The following is a 16,347-nucleotide window of genomic DNA, read 5'->3' on the forward strand; positions in this document are numbered from 1 at the left end:
TTATCAGATTTTTTAAAACTAGTGAAAACAATAAACCCCTTTTGCATTTTCTCAACAGAATTACATGACTTGCTTTGAGCATGTATGCTCTGATATATTTTTTGCAGCGATTGCCAATTAGGTCAGCTGTTATCGGCAACCAATATTTATTTCAAGGTTTCTGATCAACATGTATGTAGACCATGTAGATAGATCATACATTTTTTTTCCTTTCAGTTGTAAAGTCAATGTTTAATATCTCCTTTCTGTTTCGACATAGAATAAGTACCATTTTATGATTTATTTATTTTTTTATTTCCTTCTTCTATGGGCGAGACTTTTATAAAATGTATATATACAATTGTACAACAATGTATTTATAATTATTATTTTTATTTGCTTAAAATATTGGGAACTTAAATAAATTATTTTATTTTCCATGGTGTGATTTAATAGTAATAATTTACCAATTTTTCATGATTCAACATTTATATACATTGACTGATTGTCAATAGATTTTGTCACCTTAGAGGGTTTATTTGGACTTAAATTCACCTGAACAGTCCCAGATAATCCAATTGGTCAAACTGTACAGAATTTTACAACCCTTACAAATTTTATCAACAATAACTGAGCCGTTATACAAAGGAATATATTTGTTCTGTATTCTTAGTTAATATTGGTTTAAAAACCAAAGATAAACATCATTCTGATCGACTTGTATGAAACGGATGTTTAGTATCATACTTTTAACTGGGGAATTCCATTATCTCAATATTATACTTAATAAGCAAAATTCAGAACTAAAAGTTTAAATAAAATCTAAGTGCAAGTCTTTTGTGTTTCATTGTCAATGAACTTAAACAAGCATCAAAAGTACTTATCATTCAATCGAAAGATTTTTCATTTCAAGGGTGAACAAACATTTTTTAATTTGATAAAGAAAGCCAAGTTACTAGGTCCTCTACAAGATGTCCTCGGTCGTAAGACGATTGTTGATTTGTAACCAAGTCACCATAACATGTGTCATCATGGACAGCTTCCTTTTCTGCACTGAGGAGATCACTTTATGGGACATGAGTTAATCAAGCATTATTCAATAAAATATTTTACCTACATAACATGAAAAGGGTTTTATGTGTTTGACTTCACTTTATAAAGCTTTCACCTAAAAATCACCTATAAAATTGCATTGATCAAAATCAACAGTCAAATCTTCAAGTCTCCAGAAAACCTATTCAATTTTATACAAACACAGAATTACTTGGTCCAAAGATGTTAAACTGTAAAGCTGCAATTTAAATGAATTTCATTTTCAAAATGAGAGAGTTTTATAACAAAAAGTATGTTGATGCCTTCCTTATATACCCTTTAAAATATGAATAAAATTTTGCGCGGTTGAGGTGAATGTACTTTTAAATACATGGTTCATAAAGACATTTATAAGTTCATCTTCATTCTTAATAAAGTTAGCGAAAAAGTATCCCTTACAGCTGGTATTAATTACAAATCTATGTATACTATCATTTTAAAACTAGTTTTTAATTTTGTACCAAAGTGACAAGAAGACTACTGCTTCCTTCTATCAACAAATAAAGTGTAACCTCTAACTGACACAAGATGTAGGCAATAAATCAATATAAGTATAAGATTAATTAGGGATTGTAATGTATGCAATGAGGAGAAATATTCTCTATACATAAATCATATGTAATTTACAAAAGTAATCCTTGCTATTTTATCATGTAAAAATTATAGTCTGATTGGGAAAGAACAAATTTTTATTATAATCTTAGAGAATTATATACAATATAATGTTATTAAAAAAGAGGTTTACTGAGATAGACCATGGAAGAAAATGAATATGATAAACAAGAAACATTAAGGAATGGGGCATAAACAATGCAGACATATTGAAAAAAAAAAATAAAAAATTGAATACACAGAAATATTAATCACAGCTATGACATCATTCGTGTCTGTCAATCAGGCATCAAAACTGTCAATATATCTATTGAAATATTTGACAGTAAAACTTATAACTTGACATAGACTACAATAAAATCTGTGAAATATGATTTTTTAGTTCACACTTGAGTCATTAAAAGCCTATATATTGTTGATCCCTGACCCTGAGTAATGAATAATCCTACAGTCCTGTTGCACTCTTAATACAAAGTACAATCGAAGCTGCTATTTCATATTCGGACAGTTCTAAGAAAAGTCCAAAAAGTTAAAAACTGCTTGTTGTGATGACTTTTTAACTAAAATTGAGAATGGAAATGGGGATTGTGCCAAAGAGACAACAACCTGACCATAGAGCAGACAACAGCAGAAGGTCACCAACAGGTCTTCAATGCAACGAGAAATTCTCGTACTCGGAGGCGTCCTTCAGCTGGCCCCTAAACAAATATATACTGGTTCAGTGATAATGAACACCATACTAAACTCCAAATTGTACACAAGAAACTAAAAGATAAAATAATACAAGACTAACAAAGGCCAGAGGCTCCTGACTTGGGACAGGCGCAAAAATGCGGCGGGGTTAAACATGTTTGTGAGATCTCAACCCTTCCCCAATACCTCTAGCCAATGCAGAAAAGTAAACGCATAACAATACGCATATTAAAATTCAGTTCAAGAGAAGTCCGAGTCTGATGTCAGAAAATGTAACCAAAGAAAATAAACAAAATGACAATAATACATTGCATAGAACAATCTTTGAGCTTCAATGTTAAAACCCAACTGTTTAGTGTTAAACAGGCAGGACAACTGGATGACTTCATTTAGAAAATGAAATGTTTGGAATTATAATGAAGGAGGGGCAAATATGAGGAAAGGAAAAAAGAATAATTAAATATAGTATACAACAAGACAAAAAGTTTTATATGCCTCACATACAGATTACAGATTCACCCAAATAAAATAAAATATTGTCCTAAGAAAATTAAATGATTGGAATTAATGAAGGAAGAACAAACAGACCAAAATTGAGAATACTGAACTATTTTGACATCTACTACCTTTTCTGGTGATGTGATGTATTAATCTGTTTCACAACTTTTAGAGATTGGTACATTTTGTTATTCAAGGCTTGTTACACAATGATTGCCCTGGTTGCTGATAAACAAATTTATATCAGCTTTTATTCCTGTCTGATTTTACCTGAAAGTTTATCAGCCAAGACTGTGAGAACTGGGAGAAAAGTCAATATTTACACTGATTACAAAGATAATTCCACTAAGCTGCCAGATATTTCTGTACTTCAAGGTACTCTTGTGGTCTGTCTATTTTTGGTTGAGATCAATATAGAACAGCTCTTCTCATGTCTCACAATGGGGGACTGTCTCAAACAATCCTTCGTGATGTTAAAATGGAATCTATCGTGTAAGAGGTTGATAAGTGAATCTTATAAAACTTTTAAGAATGGATCTTTTGATACTCATTTCTGATTACATATTTTAATCCAAACAATCAAAACAATTTTTTCACGATATGATTTATTTTCTGTTTTATTCATTAATCAAGTAAACATGTTTTTCAACATTTGGCAAAATTTCAAGTCAAACTGACATTAGTGATACACATACCTTTGAAATGTTCCCCAGGTTATGTAGACACAAAGTTGTTTTATTTTAAGATTAATATATGGTTATATTAAGGTATCTATTTCTGGTCTTTCCTAAAATTCTTTTTACTATGTAATTTTCATTCATGAAGGTTTTTGTTTACAAACATTCGATGAATGTGTTTCTCATTGCCAGATATCTGTTATATCCTATATCACTTTATATATTGGAATGCAAATTTTTGCCAGCACAAAATTTGACAAGCATTTGTTGCATTGTTTAATGAGTGTTAATATTCCCTAGCAGTAAAGATAATTATGTGATGAGACATAGAGTATACCAAGAGTATTAAATCACCAGGTGTACTGACTTGTACAGGAATATGAGCAATCAAAGGTTTTATGTTCATATTGTTCATGTAGTGGTGCTAACCACAGACACCATCCATTAGCTGTGACCACGTTTTTTTTTTATTTTGGTTAAACATGCGAATTACAAGCTAAATGCTCATGGTTCAAGGTAATTGTTAATTTTGGAAGTAAAATAATGATCAGATTGAAAGAGTGCTTTTTTTTAGGCACATTGCTTTCTTTGCAAAGCATTTATGGAGCAATTTTAACCTTAAATCCCAAATGATGAAAATTGAGTCACTCAGAACAAGAAACTAATTTTTCAGTCATAAATAGTTTCAGGATCAACAAAAATGCATCAAATAGAAGATTATGACTGCCATCTGTAATTAGGGGGCAGATCTAGGATTTGAGATTATTGGGGGCGTAAACTTTTGACAAGGGTATTATAGCAAGGCGAAATTTTATTTGAGGTACATTTTTTGAAATATTCTTCTAGAGTCTCTTCAGATACTTTAATTAAGCTGAGGACAATTCATGCTTTGCAGATTTTTTTTTGGGGGGGGGGGGGTTCATGCTCACCCCGCCCCGCCCCTGCCTGAATAAGTCCTGACCATTAATTGTTTTATTTAACGTGAATGAGGAATGAATATCATGTATTAACTCCCTTAGTTGAACAACATTCAAATCTACGTAAATGCCAAATAAAACAAGCCTCACTCAATTGACCTTAGTTTGAACAGGCTCATTAACTCATAAAACTAAAAAGAAACCACTTGAGAAAATGTGCTTAAAATGCATGTGCTTGTAGTTGAGGAAGTGACCTGAAGACTATCTATCATTAGTTGTTACTTATCAATCAGTCCTTTATAACCTAAATTACATCCAAATAACAAGATTAATGATGTGAAAAAATTTGAATAAAGACAAGAAATTACTAAATCCGGAATCCAAATAAAACCCTGCAGGCAATCTGAAAAGTAATGATTGCCCCTGCATACACAAATAAGTTGTGATACCTTAACAAGAGTATGTCCATAATACAAATCATCTATACATTCTGACATGCAGATTATTAGTTTTAGACAATGTAGTAATAATTCCCATGGCCTATAGATTGCTATGACAAACTATTTGATATCTGTTTAGAAAACATGACAGAATTCCTGGTACTTGATTAAACAAATTTAGTGATAACATCAATTCATTCAGTTTGTTTCTGGGACTATAAGTACTTTGACATTCAGATGTTTAGGCTGACAGCAACACCCTGATGTCAATTTTAGGTTTGTGATAACTGCCCTGGTGTCAAGGTTGTTCAGGGTGGCAAAATGTGCCATGATATGATAGTTGGCTAAAATTTGCCCTGATGTCAAGGTTGGCAAAATGTGCTATGATGTCAAAGTTGGCAAAATGCACCCTGGTGTCAAAGTTGGCAACATGTGCCATGATGTTATGATTGCCTACAAGTGCCATGACGTCATGGTTGGTAAAAAGTGCCCTGGTGTCAATGTTGGCAAAAAATGAACTGATATCATGGTTGGCAACAGTTGTCAAAGTTTTCTGGAAAGTGCCTTACTGTTAAATTTGGTGAAAGGATGCTAATGTCGAGGTTGGTGGCATGAACACTGACGATAAGGTTGATGGGAAGTGACCCAGTGTTTAAGTGGGAGGAAAGTGCAGTGGATATATGTATGATATGTCAAGGTAGTAGTGTTTCTGATTGGCACTAAAAGCAGCACTGTTTCTGAATATACATGGTTACGGCTGTATTTTTTCTAATAGGGGTATGCCATAGTTTGTACTAAGGACCTTCCATAGTATTTCTGAAAGGGACAGAAAAGTAGTGTTTTTGATAGAATATAGATCCTACTTCCCTTATTGAGCCTCATACCAAAGGATTAGGGATAAGACAAGTTGTAGTATCAGTTATGACAATGTATATAGAATGTACTTTTAATTAATGAAATGAAGCAGATTTTCAGGACTAATTACTGAATATCAGATAATTGGTGAACTATTGGACATGGTAAATGCCAGACTCTATTACTTATACCTATAAACAGGCTGTAATTGGCTCTTTACCAGGTTTTCTTCTGGAGGTAATATGAGGAAACATAGACTGACAGAACCTTGTTTTAAATTCAAGATATATTTTAATATATATAGCAACATGTATTGAAATTAACTTGTATACCAGATATCCATATTCAGTACATACACATAGTTATAATGTGTCAGTTCAAGTGATGAATTGGCAGTTTTTTTTTCAATCATTTTTTTCTTTCTTTTTCAAATGAATCCTTAAGTGTTTTTACTTGCCTTAAATATAGACAGATGAACATTATATGTTGTGATCTTGCATTTTTTAATGTACCATACTATCTGTTTTTTTTTAAATTATCAATCATTGGAAATTTGTGCATTCCTTCTTAATTTCTAGGAGTACTTTATCATCTAAAATAGTGCATTCATCATACATGTACACTACAAGTACATGTATTCAGTTTAATGTTTGGAAATTGAATTGAAGTATGTAAATATTCTGAACTAACATACTGATGTTTTCGAAATATTGAATAAAAACCTTTTTGATGCTTCTTAAAATGATGTGAAATGACAGCTACTTAAGAAAACTAAAAAAAGTCAGAAAATTAGAGTATCTTGCCAACAGTTACTAAGTAACAATAGAAAACTTTAGCTATAGGATCTAGACACAGGCACTTGTCTCAAAATATTTTTTTCCTATATACCTTAATGAAATATTGTATATCGTAATATAAAAGCCGTAATATGCCGACTTTAGCTATAGGATCTAGAGGGTATTCATTTCCCAACTAAAACCTCCCTATTGGGTATTCATTTCCCAACTGAACACCTCCCTATTGGGTATTCATTTCCCAACTGAACACCTCTCTATTGGGTATTCATTTCCCAACTGAACACCTCCCTATTGGATATTCTTTTCCCAACTGAACCCTCCCTATTGGGTATTCATTTCCCAACTGACGACCTCCCTATGGTGAACACTTGTGTTAATACCAGACAGGTATAGTAGCTAATTATTACAGTCTTCTGACCACATGTACATTCATTAACATTCTATCAGATTCAGGTAAAACATCTCTGTTTAATCCAATGTAAGTAGGAAGGGAAAGATAATATTCTGATTCATAAACATCTTCTCTTATCAGATCATGCCTCTGCTCTCAATATAAGACATCTTTATACCTATATATCATACAAAAAAACTGATGGATGCTTGCAAATTTGTCTTTGAATTTCTCATCTATTGTCTTTCAATATTAGACTTTTAGTTTTAATTAGGTTAACATCATTACACTTAAACTGTATATAAAATCTAATTGTACATCAAGTCTGAATCTATAAGTATATCTTACAACACTTGGACCAAAATTTGTCTATGAATTTCTCATCCATTGTCTTTCAATACTAGACTTTTAGACTTTTAGTCTTAATTAGGTTAACCTTATTACACTTAAAATGTATATAAAATCTATTCGTACATCAAGTCTGAATCAAGTAGAATTATATCTAAAAGCACTTGGACCAAATACTTATAACAGCTTATAAAACCATAAAAATTCAGATAGATTTACAAGGGTTATGACATCCTGTAGGGTTATTTTTTACAATGTATACATGTATGTTAGATATACTAATAAGTGCATTTACTTATAAACGTTGTTTTAATATATTCAATATCAAGGACTCAATCAACACACATACAAAAATATCAAATAATTATAAAAAAAGAATATGTGGTATGATTGCCAATGAGTTAACAGCCTCCACAAGAGATCAAATCTGTTACATTTATTCTTCTTTGCAATAATACAAATTTCTTTGATTTTTTTTTTTAATTGGTATTTCATTTTCTGCTTTAGTAGGTTTTTTTTATTACTTATACATGTCAAGCTGACAATCTTTAGAAAATATTATATACCATCAACCAGATGTTACAAATATTGACACTTTTTTCCTCATGAAAAATATGTGTTATGTAAGATAAAATCTAAAAGGATATACCTCATGTTTTATTACATAAAAATTTGCCTTTTTTAGAATTATGAAATTGCTATTTTATATCAGATGGTGCTTTGATTTTTTATGCATTACTGATATAAATATTTTCTGTAAAAACGCTGTTCATATCTATATTTTTCATCATATATAATAATAATTTAATTTTGGTTGTAACACGTCTTCTGATTGGCTGACGTTATTTTGTAATGAGCCCATAGACATAATTAAGTCATGTGACCGTGACGACATCAACGTTTTTTCATGGTTTTCTAATGTTTAAAATGGATTTAGAATTAAATTATAAGAAATGACTGTAATATTTTTTCTGTCTATTTGAAATAACATAAAAAATGTGGTGCACACTATTAAATAACCAGCTACGTGCGTTATTCGGTGTGCACCAAATTTTTTATGTTATTTCTTCATAGACAGAAAAAATATTACAGTCATTCCTAATTAAAATGAGCAGATGTGATATGATTGCCAATGAGACTATTCCACCAAAGTTCAAATGAAAAAGGTATAACAGGTAACTGTACGTCCTTTAACAACAAAAAAAGCCTATCATTTAGTCCCCTATAAAAGATTATTATTACTAACTTTGGTAAGAGAATAATAATACATTCTGTATATCAAGATAGATGCTTCTGAAACTGATTTTGCGTGAATTTGCCACTGAATATTCAACGAAGTAAATCAGTCATTTTTTGAAAAAAATACTGTATATTAAGAAAATATTGACAGCATTTATCATTGCAATTTTTAAATGAATGAATGATATGTGATTAGTTATTGCGATTTCAGGAAAAGTTGCTTATAGATTTTTATATAAGACATCTGAATGTGAGTTCTATAATTATGGAACTATTTTGTATAAATAGATTATTAATACACAATACGTTTTTGTGCAATGCTGGTACATATAATTTTAATTGGGAATCCCTGTCTGCTATTTGGTCCAATCAGCTTGGGGGTTTCCCAGTTGCTGCTGCATGTGAAATCTCGTTTACTAATTGCTTTTCGAGATTATCCTAATTAACCAATCAAAATTAACACTGCATTTGAATTAACCAATCAGCGCTTAATTAACAGGGCTTTTGTTTTAGGCACAAGCACATAATTATTCTGAAAGCAACGCTTGCTTGGAGCAGACATTCTAATTTTCTGGGAAATTATTCATTCCCACCCTCCGCTCCCTAGAGGATAGTTTTTACTTTATTGCTTTGTCATTTCAGCCTTTTATCATGTTTATTAAAATATATTGTTAATAAGTAGAGTAGTAATGTTTTCAAAAGAACTCACAGTTATTATGTACTTTGTGTTAGGAGTACCACAGATTTTCAACTGGAATTTGCTTTGTTTGTAATTATGTTTACATGTATTGCTTTATTGATATGCAAAGAAAATATTAAACTGTGGTTCTTTGTCCCAAACCTGTGTTTGTTCAGTTTATACTTCTAACTAAGAACCGGTTAACATATCTTGGGCCCCTTACTGATCTCTGATTAGTGTAAAACAGATGCTTCATTTGCACTGTATCTTTTCAGCGTTTGGTTCGGGCCCCAAAAGGGAAAGTATCTTAGTATTCACAACATAGTCCCTAAATAGATTAAGGCGCAATATATAGGGAGGATTGGGGGGGACTAGTAATGTGGATTAATTGCAATAATCCCCCAGTTCAGCATTATTTACATAGATACTAATTTTCGTTAATTTCGTTGATTCAGGAAAACCACAAATATAAATGTTCAACGAATTACAAATTTTCTAAAGGAATGTATGCAGACTTTGCCAAAACCATGAATTTAAATATCTACGAATATGCAAATTTTGCTCAATCCATGAAAAAATGGAACCCACGAAAATAAATGAATCGACAGTATGACAAACCTACCTCTACAATATCTTTGTTTGTACGACTTTCGTGAGGTTCGTTATACTCTGTGTACTTGAGGAGGACTTTGTCCATATCAGTACTCGCATACTGAAACAACTTGTTGGCACTGTTAAATATAATCAAGGCTATCTCACAGTCACACAGAACACTTAATTCATAGGCTTTCTTCATTAAACCAAACTTTCTTTTGGTAAATGTCACCTGAAAGTAGAAAAAAATCTTTATAAAATAAAACTCTCATGTAATTTTCTAAATCAGACTGAACATGAAGGTCATCTTTAGTTAATGCTGCTGAGCACTCATTTCAAGTGTGGACTTTGTGCTTCAAATTGATACCAAACACACCAAGAATTTGTCTGGATAGGATCAGGACTATTATAACTAGAGATATTGAAACTTCCTTTTTTTAAGACAGTATAACGTGTAGATATCATTTGGTACTTTGTGTCAATGAGTTGCTGTCTCATCTAAAAATTGAATCCCATAGATGGAAACATACATAAACTGGATCAACAAAATTCTTTAATGATGTATACACTTATGACAGCTAGGTTTGAAAATGACTCTCTATCCAAAACTTCTGAAGGAGGGAATATAAACCAGATTTGTCTCCAATGCCATGTACAGACAAGAGGCTGTCACAACGACAGCAAACCGGATTTATTAACATTTATTTGTGTCCTGGCAATATCACAAGAACCATTACTGATGAATGGTGAAAGAGAAAATCGTCAAAATCAAATTTGACCTCCATTTTGTCATTAGTATCAACATATTAAAATTTGAAAAGCTTAGATTGAATGGTTCATGAGTAAATGCAACAACGTGAATGGAAACACCATTTTTCAATCTTTCAAGAACCATAACTCCTGAACGGTAAAAGTCAAAATCGTCATTATTGAACTTGACCTCTATTTTGTCATCAGTAACAACATATTAAAATTAGGGAAGCTTTGGTAGAACAGTTCATGCGTAAATGCACGGACATGACTAGAAACTCCATTTTTCAATCTTTCAAGAACCATAACTCCTGAACGGTAAAAGTCAAAATCGCCATTATTGAACTTGACCTTCATTTAGTTGTCAGTAACAACATATTAAAATTTTAAAACTTTTGGTTGAACCGTTCATGAGTTAATGCATGGACAACATTTGATTGCCGCCCGACCGCCGTACATCCCCAATTCAATAACCGACATTTTTGTTACAAAAATCCGGTTAAAAATGAAAAGAAAAGAATAAATCAATATTTAATTAGCAGAATAATTATGTCAGTTATTATTAGAAATTAGCACTCAGCAGATGGTCCTTAATTGTGGTCATGCAGTTCTATATATAGATACCAGACTTGCTCAAATTCTGATGGACATGTCAAATTAGAGACTGACATCTGTTGGTTTTCTTCTTGAAGATTATTGAAAAATATGCATGAAATGAGGAATTAAGGAGGTTACAATGATTATATTAAATTATAGGAAAGAACTCATAGAGATCCCACCTAGTCATGAACAGATCTAACTTTAACTGTAGACAAAACTCTTAACATTATCTGCTATAGATGGAATCGATTCAGAATGAAAGGAGCATCAATATAAAAAAAGAAGATGTGGTATGATTGCAAATGAGACAACTCTCCACAAGACAACACTATCCAACTCTTCATCAAGTCAGGCTATCTTGACTATATGTAGTTCATTGTTGTCTGCTTTTGGTTGCATGGTTTTTTGTTTGTTTGAGTTGGATGTTGGTGGTTGGTTTGATATTCTGGGCTATCTTAAGTTTATAGTAATTATTATTTCCTTTTTCATGTACTACATAACCTACAAGCAACACATCCTTACACATTCTAACTTAACGTCAGTAAAAAGTCACTTCAGGCAAAGTCAAACTACTTAACAAATGCAATCAATAAATTAGGTCTAATTTGTAACTCTGCACAATCAAACCCTTGGATTGTGTAAAAGGTCACTTTACCTACAGGCAAAATACTTTATAAATGCCACTCAGTAATTCTGCAACAGTCATTTTATTATAAGCTAAAATAATTCCAATTGCCATCAAATCTGCTATTTGTAACTTAACCAACAGGAAAACCTCATATAAATGCTGCTTTTGTTTGTATATTTTTTAGGATGAAATATGAATAGGAAATGCTCCCTTATTGACCAATAAGATTTAAGTTTCACATGATAAATGAAGAGTTTGTAACCGGGAAAACACCTTGTTATGTAATTTAACTACTAGTACAACCTAGTTACATCTCAACAGAGAAACGATGGCACTTGTTTTTTATTGTATACTTACTAAGAAGTCAATATTACTTTCAAACATATTTTCGTTTCAGTCACGATTTAACAAAACGTCACATATGGTTCGATTGTCTTAGGTTACACTTGTAAGGATACCAGTGCAATTATATAGAGGACCCATACACGGTCTCAAACTACGGGACAATTCTATGTTACAATTCAAATAGTCCACCCACGATATAAAAACCTACAATTACGGAGAAACCGTAAGATACTATCACATAATTATGACGACCGGATAAATCTACTTTCTTTTGTACTATGTATGTCTAGGTTGCAGGAGATTTAACACCTCTTTAAAATTACAGTTAAATAACCTTGTCAGAAACACATGTACACCTTTTGCATATATAGTTACAGTTAAAAAAGATAATAAGAGATGGCTAAAAAATCAGTTGAAGATGCTATGAGGAGGCAGCATGATTCTAGATATACCATCTTAGGGGTATTTCATATGGACTTAAAGGCAGAAATAATTTGGTAAATTTTGTGAAAATTTGAAAGTTTTTAATCTGTTTTTGTCCATGACTCAAAGTTATTACAAATATGATATGGTAAACAAAGTAAATCTATTATACATGTTTATGTTTAAGCTGGACTGAAGGATGACCTTTTTTTTATATTTTGTCCATGACCCAAAATTATTACAAATCATATAGTCAGCAAAGTAAATCTATTATGCATGGTTATGTTTAAGCTGGACAGGGAAAGACCCTTTTCTATATTTTTACTTCTCTGATTTGTCAAATGGACATTACCTCTTTTTGACTTCTACAGACTTTAAGCTGATTTAACTGTATAATTCTAATAACAGTGTAATCATTTGTTATTCAAGTACCAGTCTTGGGTCTCTTGGGATTAGGATTATGTGAGCACTCTTTCCAAAACAAAACTATCAACTCATTTTGTATTTTCATTGATTATATTAAAATTTTACAAATCAGATTTCTGACTCTATGATGCAAGTTTTTAACAACTTTGACTTGTATAGCCCTCACATGATTGGAACGTCTGACTCAATTCATGCAGTTATTTTTTATACTAAGAAATTTCAACATTTTTTATTTCAACAATTATGTTGCAGTTATATTATACTTAGAAAATCCCAAAAAGTTTTATTTCAACAGTTACAACGAATTGACATACATAAATTCTGCATTCTAAATATACATTACACTTTAGCTTAATAAGGAAACAAACGATTCTTCTCATTATTTATAAATGTATTTTTCAGTTGAACCAGCTCTTCTATGAATGTAATATTTTTGTAACTAAACACTTTAAGAGAAGGACACAGAACTTGGTCAAACCTTGTACCAAATTTTATCAGAAGCATTAGAATTATTGGCTTGCAGAAATTTAATAATAAAGGTATTGTAATAGAAAGTGATATTGTTAATAAAGCAAGCAAGTATAAAAATGTCATTCAAATCTCTCTGACTTTATTGATAACAATGTTGTTGTGAAACAAAAAAACAATAACAGTCTCTATAAAGGTATTATACATATTTACTGAATATTCTTCATGTCTGTTTTGTTCTTTACTTTAATAATTTGTCAAGTTCTGGCAATTGAGTTAGCGATCAGATCTGCTTTTCCTGCTATATATGATACCAGTTTTAAGAACTTTTTTAAGCTAGTTATAACATATATCTATTATATGCACCTTTTGTTATGACATGGAAATTGAGTAAGCAAAAGTTTCCCACTTTTTGTAAGGATTGTAACACAGATCTTACGAAATAATTAATTTTACCTGTAAATTTCTAACGGTAGATTAAAATGTCATGACAAAAACCTGGCCAAATAATAAGAAACATGATAGGCAATAATGAAAGAGTGGGGTTCATTAATTTTGCATGTTTATTATGAAATAGTACTTAACTGAGCTTTTACTAACCCTATCTAAATGGGTGTCAAGTTTCTGTATATCAATACACCTAAATTACTAAACCTGATTGTGTTAATTGGAAAGTACATTAAAACTAATCAATATCCTGATCAAGTAATTACTTTAACCTTTTAATTATGATTATAAACAGAAGAGATCAATACACATCACGTTAATGACTAGACTGACCACTACCTCTCTAACTAATGTCATACCACCACAAACATTTCTTAACATTGTCTTCATCCTATATATGTAAGATTTGCACTGTTTTCCTGGTATTTCATATGCAGTCCAATTTTTTGACAAGCTGAGCTGATCATTTGTGGAATTGCATTTAAATTTTAATCAACCAATAAACACTCATCTTATTGATACCCTCATTTTTTGGGGGGAGGAGCTTAAATTACTGTTTACTAATCTATCTAAACCTATCATTTTCCGTTCTATAAATCTTCATCCCCCTTTTTTTCTTGTCAACTAACCTGTCTATTCCTCTCGTCCCCTATTCTAGAGATCTGTATTTTTTTTCTCCCCATCCTTGCTTTTTCTTCCGGCTGTGGGGTTTCCTGTACTGAAGCCACTATTGAAGATTTATCACCAGAACTAGAAATCCTGAAATATAATAAAGGATACATATAAAAACCGAATAATCATAGACAACATCATCTATATTAAGACATGGTGCAAAGAAACAAATACAATATTGAACAACATTCATCAGCTATAGTGTTATAATACTGTTCTAAATCTGCATTTATGCCATGTATTTAGTGCCTTGTTATAAACATCTTAAAGAAATTAAATCAAACTTCAAACATCCACCAAAGAGATCGCAGGAATAAATTCCTTTCATTTATCTTAAAAAAAATATCTATTGCATTGGAATGAATTCTATCAGCTTAACATCAATGCCCTTGTAGGACTGATTTAATTCACCTTAACCTTCTAGGTAACATCAATGAGCTTTTATGAGCAGGTTCTTTTAACCTGCTAGCTCAGAGAAATGAGCTTGTGAAATAAGCTCCTATGTTTAAACCTTCTCTTATAGCACACAGCAAGGAGCTTATAGGAACATATTCCTTTAGTTAAACCTTCTAGCACAATGGCACAAATTTGTTACAAGATTTAACAATACCTGGAGACAAACCTTCCAATACACAAGAGCTTGTATGAATGAAACCTCAAACTCTTTTATTTACATGCAAAAATGTACCATATTCAATTATAAATGCACTTTTATTTTGTAGGTGGCAAAATTAAGACATAAATTTTCCTATTCCCACCTATTCCATCATCCTCTTTCAACTGATTATGACCTAATATATCAATAATATGTGCATTTGTATTTCAAAATAAGATCCATTGTCTGAAATAACACAAATCATTATTTCTTACAATACTGATGCTTCTTACTGTACAAATATTATATAACTAAAATACTATTCTAAAAAAATGTTTTCCAAATTTCTGTTGTTCTATATTCAATATTTTTCTCTCCTTTCATTAAAAAACCATCAGGTTGACGTAAATATATTGGAAATACTAAAATAAAAACTAAAATAAATTACAAGTGGGTGGAACCAACTGGAAATAGGGAACGATACAGTTATAAATGTTTAAACAGGTCCACACTATCTCTGTACAAAGCAAACAAATAGTTAATATTTAATCTGCCTGCCTTTTTTACATTAATAATCCAAAGTATCATTATATTCAACTATTTATTTTCTATTTATTATTGCAATAATGCTCTTCATATCCTCTGTAACTACAGTCAAAAGAAGGCTTTTTAACAGGCAGGAATGTGATGTCCAGTGGTTGTCTTTGTTGATGTGGATCACAAGTGTTTCTTGTTTTTTATATAGACTGTTGGTTTTCCCGTTTGAATGATTTTCAATACACACATTTTTTTGGGCACTTTCTAGCTTGCTTTTTTGTGTGAGCCAAGGCTCTGTGTCGAAGACCTTACTTTGACCTATAATGGTTCACTTTAACAAATTGTGACAATGATGGAGAGTTGTCTCATTGGCACGTATACCACATCTTCTTTTATCTATAATACTCCCAAGAATGTGGCAATATAGTCTTCACAGCATACAACATACAGTAACACTATCATTTTATTTCAAGCTGAACGAATGTTCCTTTATTACCGTTTAGTACAAGAAAACTAATTTTGTAATTTACTTTTTATTGAATTGTTTCAGATTATAACGTTTTATCCAATAACATCAAAATAACTAATGATGAAGAACATTTCAGCTGTTTTATATTGTTTAATGTTCACTGTTTTTGGTTTTGA

The 16,347-nt window shown here is 31.4% G+C and overlaps 1 protein-coding gene across 8 annotated transcripts in view; it reads right to left on the bottom strand.

The window, feature by feature from the left end:
- Positions 1 to 16,347, bottom strand: part of LOC143071884 (myocyte-specific enhancer factor 2C-like) — an 82,513-nt gene that overhangs the window by 11,687 nt on the left and 54,479 nt on the right. For all 8 annotated transcript variants that reach the window (XM_076246531.1, XM_076246532.1, XM_076246536.1 and 5 more), the window contains 2 exons: positions 14,528 to 14,657; positions 9,840 to 10,043 (listed from right to left, as the gene is read on the bottom strand). In XM_076246531.1, the coding sequence (XP_076102646.1) occupies positions 9,840 to 10,043; positions 14,528 to 14,581 (258 nt within the window). In that variant the 5' untranslated portion in view covers positions 14,582 to 14,657. The remainder of the gene's footprint in view (positions 1 to 9,839; positions 10,044 to 14,527; positions 14,658 to 16,347) is intronic.

The sequence above is a fragment of the Mytilus galloprovincialis genome, chromosome 4, assembly GCF_965363235.1.
Source record: "Mytilus galloprovincialis chromosome 4, xbMytGall1.hap1.1, whole genome shotgun sequence".
NCBI classification, from domain to species: Eukaryota; Metazoa; Mollusca; class Bivalvia; order Mytilida; family Mytilidae; genus Mytilus; species Mytilus galloprovincialis.